The 9573-nt window shown below is 58.6% G+C and overlaps 1 protein-coding gene across 3 annotated transcripts; it reads left to right on the forward strand.

Moving 5' to 3' along the window:
• Positions 1-768: 768 nt before the first annotated feature.
• Positions 769-8171, forward strand: AFMID (arylformamidase). Of its 3 annotated transcripts, none has more exons than XM_074970808.1 (11): positions 769-1153; positions 2387-2590; positions 3210-3314; positions 3431-3479; positions 3750-3835; positions 3915-3987; positions 4390-4487; positions 5105-5183; positions 5712-5847; positions 7161-7265; positions 7635-8171. In XM_074970808.1, the coding sequence occupies exons 1-11, from the start codon at positions 1078-1080 to the stop codon at positions 7662-7664; spliced, it is 1041 nt and encodes a 346-aa protein (XP_074826909.1). In that variant the 5' UTR covers positions 769-1077; the 3' UTR covers positions 7665-8171. The 3 variants fall into 3 exon arrangements, with proteins under 3 accessions (XP_074826909.1, XP_074826912.1, XP_074826911.1); XM_074970810.1 differs by having other exon boundaries at positions 1040-1153; positions 2500-2590; positions 7635-8167; XM_074970811.1 differs by lacking the exon at positions 2387-2590 and having other exon boundaries at positions 772-1153; positions 7635-8169.
• Positions 8172-9573: the final 1402 nt, after the last annotated feature.

A 9573-nucleotide genomic window follows, 5' to 3' on the forward strand; every position in this document is an offset into this window, starting at 1 on the left:
CAGCCCCGGAGCCCCCCAGAATCCCCCTGTTCCCCCCAGGATCCCAGCCCCGGAGCCCCCCAGAATCCCCCGGTTCCCCCCAGGATCCCAACCCCGGACCCCCCCAGAATCCCCCAGTTCCCCCCAGGATCCCAGCTCCAAACCCCCCCCCCAGAATCCCCCGGTTCCCCCCAGGATCCCAGCCCCGGACCCCCCCGGTTCCCTCCAGGATCCCAGCCCCGGACGCCCCAGAATCCCCCCAGGATCCCAGCTCCAACCCCCCCCAGAATCCCCCGGCTCCCCCCAGGATCCCAGCCCCGGACCCCCCCCCGGCTCCCCCCAGGATCCCAGCCCCGGACCCCCCAGAATCCCCCCAGAATCCCAGCCCGGGACCCCCCAGAATCCCCCGGTTCCCCCCAGGATCCCAGCCCCGGACACCCCAAAGTCCCCCGACCCCAAGATCCCTGGTCCTGAGATGCTCTGTTCCTAGCGGAGCCTCGCAACCAGACTCGATGTTCCTGTACCCGGGGGTGGACGGGAAAGAGCCGAGGTCCCTGGGTGTGACTGGCACCAAGTCACCGCAAGGCGCAGGAGGGGCGGGGTGCAGGGATCGGGCTGGGGGGCGAGGGAGGGGGGCAGGGATCGGGCTGGGGGGCGGGGTTGATACAAACCAAGTAGAAGGCACGAGGTCTTTGTTATTTGGCACTTAGCCTCTCTGGGGGCAGGGGGTCCCGCCAGCTTGTCTACACTGGGCCGCAGGGGAGCTGCCCAAAGGGGTCAGGGCTGGGCCAGTCTCCGGTGTCCGAGAGCAGCCGGGGGACCAAATACAGGGACCACCGAGGACAACGATGTAATAACCTGCCCACGGGGAAGTTTCTTCCTGCCCCGGCCGCTCCGCTCTCCCGGGGGACCGGGAGCTCGGGGGAAGAAGGGGGCAGGGCAGGCGCCCGCGGAACTGCTGTTTCGGTGAGCTCCGCAGCACCTTCCTGAGCCTGGCACTTCGCTGGCCGGCTTGGGGCAGTCCCACACTCCCTCCGCCTCTGAGCAGCCAATGGGGACCAGGCCAGCCCCCGACACGCCTTGATTTGCGCTGGTCCCATGCAGAGAGACACCCCCCTGTGCGAGTCGCAGCCCGAGCCTGGCCATGGGGAAATGGCAAGAAATGACAAAGGAGGTAAGGGGAGGACTGGGGGAGGCTGCAGACTAGAGGATCCTGGAGGAGGAGGGGTAATTAAGAGCGACTTTGTCTTTGTGACTTCTTGTCCCTCGACTCTCAGGACATGGAGATCAAAGTCCAGGGAGCCTCATTTGGGAACAGCTCCCTTATTATCTTGGGGACTGACCCCACTGGTGTATAACCTTCTCCTCCCAGCTCTGCCAATGCCCCTCGGTCCCAGCCTGCAGGTCCCTGGTTCCTGTTATTCCAGCCCTAGGCTCCCTCTCTCTCACCTCTTCCGATGTCTCTCAATCCCCCCCTCCCCCCCCCGTCCCCCTGCCATTCCAGCCCTGGGCTCCCCCCACACATAGAGTTCTGCCAATGACCCTGTCACGGGGTCCCCGGGCGATGCTCTGGATCTGCTCCCTACGAACCTAGTCAGGACTCTGGGGGAGCTTCCTCTCTGGGAGCAGCCTGTCTGCAGGGCAAGAAGCTCAAACAGCTTCCCCCTTCCTGGGTCTGACCTCGGAGCATTCAGCATCCTCTGCCCCTCCATGTGCTTCCCACAGCGAGTCCGCCCAGGCGGGGTCCTGGGGAAGCCAGAGGGTCCTGCCCCCCAACTTCGCAGTCAGACGTGACTCTCAGCCAGCCAGTAAAACAGAAAGTTTATTAGATGACAGGAACATGGTCTAACATAGAGCTTGTAGGTACAGAGAACAGGACCCCTCAGCTGGGTCCATTTTGGGGGGGGCAGTGAGCCAGACAACCCCATCTGCACTTCACTCCACGTCCCCAGCCAGCCCCAAACTGACTCACCCTCCAGCCCCTCCTCCTCTGGGCTTTGTCCCTTTCCCCACCTGATTCCTTTGTTCTCCAACCCTTTAGCTCTCACCTTGCTGGGGGGAAGGGCTCAGGCCATCAGTTGCCAGGAGATAGAGTGTCGGCCATTTATGTACACTGGCCCTTTGCTCTGCAACAATTACACCCCCTTATCCCACCACCTAGAGACTTAAGAAATGCATAGGGGAAACTGAGGCACCCCTACAGTATTCAGAGGAAACATTAAGAACAGTCCCGCTTTGTCACAGCCCCTCAATCCTGACCCACAGTCCCCTGCTATCCTAGCCTGAACGCTAGTTTACAGACTCACCTCACACAACAACAATAGCTGGAGATTTTTAATGCTGGGAGCCAATTCCACATTCTGTTTGCCTTCTCTCTGGGTGGCTCCTGTTCTGCCCTTCTCTCCAGTCCCAGAAACAGCAGCTTTGTCGGACCAGAAACTCATTTGCAGGCAAGAAGATAAAAATCTAGCTGTGTTGGCCCCATTGTGCGTGTCTGGATTTGTGGCGTGTTCCCTACAGGAGCTAGAGAAGCAGTATGCCCCCAGCCGGTGGTCTCACCGCATGGACAAGGAGGCTGTGATAGAAGCCCATGTCAGGGAGGTGACTGAAGGTAAAGGGCCAGCAGGCAGACGGTTTTGCCAGGGAACAAGCTTCCCACAGAGCAAAGGGTGGAGAAATGGATGCAGATGTGACTCATATTGTACAGAGAGAGCATCTCAGATGCAGAGTAGCGTATAGGGCTGCTGAGAGCGGGGGGGGCCCACTGGCAGGTTACTAGGTGAGCTTCCAGCCCCAGACTGGCTCCTGTGCTGGGCCCACTCGCTCTGCCTGCTCTGTTCTATTTGTTTGATGATGCTCGTGCTTGGATTCTGTGAGACACAAATCCAAAGACAGCCCCAACCCCAAAGAGCTGGCAGAGATGAGAAAGAGACGCCCCATGGCAGGACCCACTAGACCACCCAAACAGGGTGACTTGGGGGCCTTTGTTTGTAAATTACCAACCCCCTTGTGGGCCCCACAGAAGCAGGTGGGGATTTAAGAGGGTTTGGACTGCAGGGTGGTGGCTTGGCAAAGGGGGATGCGGAGCCGGAGAGCTGCAGAAACAGACAGGCTCCCGGATCAGAGCTGAGAGACAGAGAGTCTGGGAGCCAGGGGGGGTGAGGGGGCTGCTTGCCTGCTGCACCATGGAGCAGCCAGTGTATTTAGTTTGTCCTTCGTTCTGCTCACAGGCACCAGGAGAGCCCAGGCCACCATGCAGACCCTGCTTCATGTCCCTTACGGGGGTAGTGATGGGGAGAAACTGGACATTTACTTACCCACAGATCCCTCTGAAGGTAAATGGGGAGGAGCGGGATGAAAGCAAGAGGAGCTGGGAGAACAGGGAGGGGGGAAGTGGAGGGAACATGCAGCATGCCTTGCCTGCCAGGTTACCCTTTGTTGTTCCTTGCAGCCTTCCCACTCGTCCTGTACATCCACGGTGGATACTGGCAATTTTTAAGGTGAGGCAAGTCCTTTTCAGGGAGTTATTTGTGGGCGGGGGAACCTGTGTGAGTGGCTCAGCCCTAGCCCCAGAACTTCCTCCTCAGGAGTAAAAAGAGTTCGAGCTAGGCCTGTCCTGGGTGCTGCAGGTCCAACAGGCAGATAATCTGCCCCCCTTGGAACATCTCTGTGGCTGGCCCTGTCTCGGGAGGTGGTTTGGGCACAGGGGAGCTGCTTGGCTACATCCCAAGCAGTTGAGCATGTGACTCACCAGGGTTTCTCTTCCCCAGTAAGGAGGTGTCGGGCTTTATAGCGCCCCCTCTGGTGACACAGGGCATTGCGGTGGTGGCGGTTGGCTATGATCTGGCTCCAAAAGGTAAGGGGTGCCAGAAGTGGGAACAGCATCTCCTCTCCTCGGCCCTGTGGCCCCTCCTCACTTTGTGCTCTCTGCCTAGGCCACCTGGATGCGATGGTGGCGCAGGTGCGGCGCAGTGTGGCCTTCATTGTGCAGCAGTATTCAAAGATCAGGTAGGGCAGCGTATAGCTCCTGGGCACTCGTTCTGCTGTCCCTGCCAACCTGCAGGGCCCATGGCAGGAGGAGGCCATGTCAAGGCAGATCATGCTGAAGGCATTTTGCACAGCATTAGGGACCTGTGGTAGTGAGTACATGTGGATGGACCCTGAGGAGTAGGACTCTGGAGACATGCACAACTGTACTCTCCTCTCGGTGGGGTGGGGGACTGGAGCAGAGGAGAACTAATCCGGCTTTTCTGACCCTACTGCTCGGAATGCTGCCACGTTCATACTCTGACTCTGTCAGGCTACACAGGCTCCTCCATTCCAAAGGGGAGCCCCACAGCTGGATGCGCAGACCCCAGTCCCCCTACCTCCCCGCTCACAGCTCCTTCTGTCTACCCTCGCCCTGTCTAGCGGAGTTTACCTATGTGGACACTCAGCAGGGGCTCACCTGGCAGCCATGGTGCTCTCAACTGACTGGGAGGAGTACGGAGTGACACCAGACATAAAAGGTAGTGCCAGGTTTCCCTAGGGACCCTCCCCACCCCTCCCCTGTGCTCCATGCCCCATAAAGCAGGGTTTGCTCATTTGATGGGCTCATTGAGCCATGATGCATTACACCCCTTTCCACTCCAGCCACGTGGCTCTGTTCTGCTGAGGAGTGAAGAGAGCAGAGTGTATCCGTGTTCCGTATGGACTCTGCCTAGCAGCCTCTTTTGCCCAGGTCTGTAGTGTGGTAGCACCGAGCGGCCAGGGCCCCATGTTGTCAGGCAGTGTATGAACGTGTAATCGATTGTCTCCGCCCCAAGAATCTTTCTGTTTATGTGTGAAACTGGAGACCAAATGGGGATACAACAAACAGACAGTGGGAGCACGAGGGAACCACAGTGTGTCTCTGTCTCCAAGCTCCCGTCCCAGGTGCCATTTCTCCCTCCAGGTCTGAGTGCGCAGTGCCCTCCAGAGCATGCTTACTGGTGCGGCCCTGCCATGGCCTTCAGGGGTAGGTGTCTCAACCTGCCCTGAGCAGTGACCTGGAAAACCGTGGTGAGGTACAGGCCAGAGAGGAAATTCCCCCTGTGCTGGGGAGTGAGGCAGGCCTCACACAGATTAGGGTGTTTTTATTTTCCAGGAGCTTTTCTGGTGAGTGGAGTCTATGACCTTGAACCCATCACGCACACCTCCGTGAACAACCTGCTCCATATGAGCCGGTGAGCGCCCTGGGGTCCAGAGCTAGCACGCCCTCCACAGAGACAGCCACGGAACTCACAATCAGGAACACACGGGCAGCTTGCCCCTGCCTGCATGCCCCCTTGTTCCTGTACCCCCTGCCTATGGGTGTGCCCCATACCTATGCAGCACTCGTGCATTCCCCTGCTCCAAGCCACGTGCGCAAACTGGGCCAGTACAGCCTGCACCCGCCCCCTTCTACTAGGGGGGCAGGACCCTGCAGTCCGTGGACACACACCTGGGCACATGCGCAACCCTGGTATGCACAGGCTGTGCGTACCCTGCTCCTGCCCACACCTCTGGGGTGTGCATACTCAGCCCCTTCCCAGGCACACACGGGCAGTACGGGTATGTGCTCTGCAGTGTGAACATGAAGACTGGCTTCCCCTGTGCCCAGAGGAAAGTTCCTCCCCACCATAGCGGGCTGACAGGCTGTGCTTGCTGCCCCCTAGCCCTGCTCCTCCCCTGTGGGTCTGACTGCTCTGCAGTGACACTATGTCTCTACCCAGGGAGGTCGCCCGGAGGAACAGCCCCATCCTGTGTGTGACAGCAGCAAAGCCTGCCAGGAAGGCCTGTGAGGTGCTGATCGCTGTGGCCCAACACGACTCGCCAGAATTCCACAGACAATCCCAAGAGTATTTCCAGGTTCTGCTCCCAGCAGCCCCACCATCTTTACCGTTTCACGCTCGCGTGTGTGCATCCTCGGGCGTGCGAGGGGAAGTCAGCGGCAGGACCCCAGCCCAGTTCAGTAGACTCTTTCCACCCTCGCTTGCAGGTGTCCCAGGATATTAGAGACACGTGGTCTGAGATAATATCTTTTATGGGACCAACTTCTGTTGGTCCAGGAGACCAGCCCTGAAGAAGAGCTCTGTGTAGCTCAGGCACGTCTCTCTCCCCAGCAGAAGGTGGTCCCATAGAAGATATTACCTCACCCACCTTGTTTCTCATTGCACCCTTGCTACATGGCGCCCAGCTGGAAACCTCTCTGGGGTCTCCCATCCCTAAGGAGCTGGGGCTTTGGCTCTGCCCTGACTGGTCACTTTCTGCACCCCTAGATTTTCCCTAAAGGGCTGTGCGATGGGGTGGAGAAACTCTGGCTGGCTAGGGCAGGGTGGGTTTGGCAAACTACTTTGGACACAAGTAGTTACTAGCTGGCCTGGCCCTGCCTGAGCGGGAGCCCTTGAGGTAACCACTAACTGGCAGCAGGCTTAAGCCAGGGATTCCCAGATACAGGGAGAAGGCCTCTAGCCTGGGCTGGTGGTAGCCTAGGCGGAGCTACCCAGGGGCAGCCAGAGCAGAGAGGGGATTTGTTCAGCTCAGAGAGCTGGGCTGGCCCTCAAGGGCATTTGCTTTCCACCCCTTCCTTTAGTGGGGGTGACTGCCTGAAAGAGGTGCACTTTGCAGGCTGTCCCACTTCAGGCCTGGCTTTCCTTCCAGCTTGTAAGCTAAGCAGGTTCTGGCGGGGCCAGTGTTTGGATGGGAGCCTGCAAGAGCTGGAGCAGGCAGCGAGGAACCTGATCCGGGAGGGTGGTGGGATGCTCTGTTCTGTCATCTGCCTCTTGGAGAACGGCCTAGAATGACTCTCATGCAGCAGGGAGACCCATTGCCTAGTGCTGCCTGGCCCCCTTCAGCCTCCCATCCAAGCGATGACTCAGCGTGGCTCATAGAGGCGTATAACAGGAGACTGCCTCTCCCACCGCAGTGAGGGATCCAGCAGAGAGGAGAACTCCCTGGGGGTTGGTGTTGGGTGGGGGGCTAGTTTCTGTGATGGGCCTGTTTGTTCAGGGAGAGGATGCCCCACTCCCTGCTGGGTGGCATTTGCTCCAGTTGGGAGCTCTTGGGGCAGGGCTGCTGCTTCCTCCCATCTCCCTCACCCTGGTGCCTGGCTCCTATGTGGAGGAGCAGCCACCTCCTCCCTGAAGTGCCTGGTCTTTCTCTCTGCTGTCTCTTCTCTCCAGGCCTTGCGCTCAGTTGGTTGGAGAGTCTCTCTGCTGGACATTGCTGACACAGATCACTTTGACGTCATTGAGAAGTTATACCAGGGGGGCTATATCCTGACTCAGGTAAGGAGGTAGGTGGGCTCCCTGTGGGCACTAGGGCCACCAGAGCTCTTGTGGGCTTGGCTCGGGGTTGGAGACTACCAGCCAAGATCAGCTTGGCAATGGGGAGGCTGCCTCCTAGACCTATTGCCACCTGGCGGTTCTGATGCTGGTCTGTGCCTCAGCTGTGCCAGGTGTGGGCGAGTGCAGAGCCTGGTGCCGGGGCAGGGCTCTGCTCATTAGCAAGGCCGGCCAGTGCGTGACAAAGAGCAAGGGGCGGATCAGTGTGGGGGGGACTGGGCAACTCGTCTCTCCTGCTCTCAGACACCGTGCTGCAGCGAGCAAGGCCCAGCCGCCTCTTGTTTACGGGATTCTTGTTCCTTAACATTTCAGGTGATTTTGAACATGATTTCAAGAGCATGATTTGAAAGTGATGGTGGCAAAATGGAGGCTGCAACCCACAGTCCCACTGACGATCAGTCACTGCCTGGTCCTGTCTGACACTTCCTGTTCCTGGGGCAAGACTAGCACGTCCCTTGTGCAGCCCTGTCAAAAGTGCCCCGGCTGCTTGGGACAGACATTTGCCTTTTCTGCCCCTCCCTGACTCTCCACTTCCAGTTCTGTGCAATCCCTGGTGCTGGCTGGAACAGAGAAGGGCCAACCTAGTGGGGCCTATTAGAATATTCTCAATGGGGCCAGTGGTTCTTGTGCCAGGTTTGCTGGGCACATCACCCTTGTCACACGGGCTGACACCTGGCTGCAGCATACTGGCCAGACAGTCCAGTGGGCTCTCCCCAGCTGTCTGGCTCCACTGTGCATTTGCCCCCTCACAATTTCCCTGGAACTGGTTCTTGTGAATATTAAATAAAATCTGAACATAAATAACAGCTGCTGCTTTCGTATAAACCTCTCTCCTGGGGAAATGGCCTTGTAATAAATCCATGAGTTCAGGCAAGACACTATTACTGTATAAATCAACTGCGCCGTCTCCTCCAAAACCACGGAGCTCTAGCAGCTGAGCTAAAAGAGGTTTCCCATAGCTGGCAGCAGTAGTAGAACCCTTATCCAGTACGCTGCCTGAGGCCTAGCCGTTAGGTAACTGCCCACAGAGCACCAGGTCGAGGCCCCTCTGTGCTGCTGCAGCAGAGCAAAGGGACTTAAAGCTGTACTGAAGTGGCCACTGAGCTTATGGCAAGGTTGGTATAGCTGTCACCTGCTTCTCGCCCCGTGCCCCCCTCCCCCCGCCTTGCATAGGATATGGGAGGGGTGGGGCTGGCATGTGCTGTGCTCCAGTGATCGGGCCAGAGGGGATGATTTCATCTGGTACAGGCAACCCTGGGGCTGTTCTAACTTGCTCCAGGGACAAAACCAGCTCCTGTTGCTTCCTGATGGAAAGGTGAATAATGTTACCTTTGCCCCCTCTCTTCTCAGGTGAGCTGAGCGAAGCCTCGGTGCATGTCATTCGCAGTATATTAGAGCCTGCTCCGGTCCGCGTGGGGGTACTGGTACCCCGCAGTCCCGCAGCTGGCTGTTTTGTTTGGTTTACCCACACCTGCGTGGGGCTCCTGCTGAGTGCAGTGCTTCTCCTGCTGGCTGGGGAGCCTAATGGCACCGCTTTCCTGACAATCACTGGCAGTTTCACCATGAGGACTGTTTGATTCCCTGATGACAGGGGGCCATGGCAGGAGCAGGGAGTTTGTGTGGCTAGGGCCCTGTCCCTGGGCAGAGTGAACTTTGTCCTCCCGACTCTGCTGTCCCCACAGTGCCTTGTACTACCGCCCACGTCAGCATTGGCTACATCCATCGCTCCCCCTGGAATTAGTAGTGCCCCGGCCAGAATGTGTCAACCCATCTCCTCCGTGGGTAAATGCCCCCATTGCCCCAACGCACCCTCAACACTGACCCCTTGACTGTCCACCCCTCTGGGTCCAACACCCCTCAGTGCCTGCCCCCACCAGCCCATGGCTAGTTTCTCTATAATGTATTGTTCACGCACAAGGCTCTATCCCCTGGAACAGCCCCGACGGGGAGGAGCAAATGTGGCCTTGCCAAAGACCAGAGGACAACATCGCCCAGGCTACTGTGCACAGCTGCTGCCAGCAACCCCCCGAAGTGCCCCGTCCCTCCTGCTGCCATGACTGTGCCGGGCCTGAGAGAGCTGCCTGTGGTTTTGCCTGCCCCCTTCACCCCCCCCCCCCCCCCGTTCTGGTCATGGGTCAGGAGAGGCTGGGCCCACCCCCTGTGTGAGATCCTACCCCCCTGTGGGCACCCTGTGACGAAGTGGGACTGTTCTTAATGTTTCCGCTGAATCGTGTGGGGGTGCCTCAGTTTC

The sequence above is a fragment of the Natator depressus genome, chromosome 14 (genome assembly GCF_965152275.1).
Source record: "Natator depressus isolate rNatDep1 chromosome 14, rNatDep2.hap1, whole genome shotgun sequence".
NCBI classification, from domain to species: Eukaryota; Metazoa; Chordata; order Testudines; family Cheloniidae; genus Natator; species Natator depressus.

What these genes read in the sequence shown, in the direction of transcription:
- AFMID (XM_074970808.1), top strand. Translation starts at nt 1,078, where the DNA reads ATGCAGAGAGACACCCCCCTGTGCGAGTCGCAGCCCGAGCCTGGCCAT. An exon ending in GGCAAGAAATGACAAAGGAG is followed by an intron (nt 1,154 to 2,386) that starts GTAAGGGGAGGA and finishes CCTTCTCTCCAG; the next exon opens with TCCCAGAAACAGCAGCTTTG. An exon ending in GGATACTGGCAATTTTTAAG is followed by an intron (nt 3,480 to 3,749) that starts GTGAGGCAAGTC and finishes TCTCTTCCCCAG; the next exon opens with TAAGGAGGTGTCGGGCTTTA.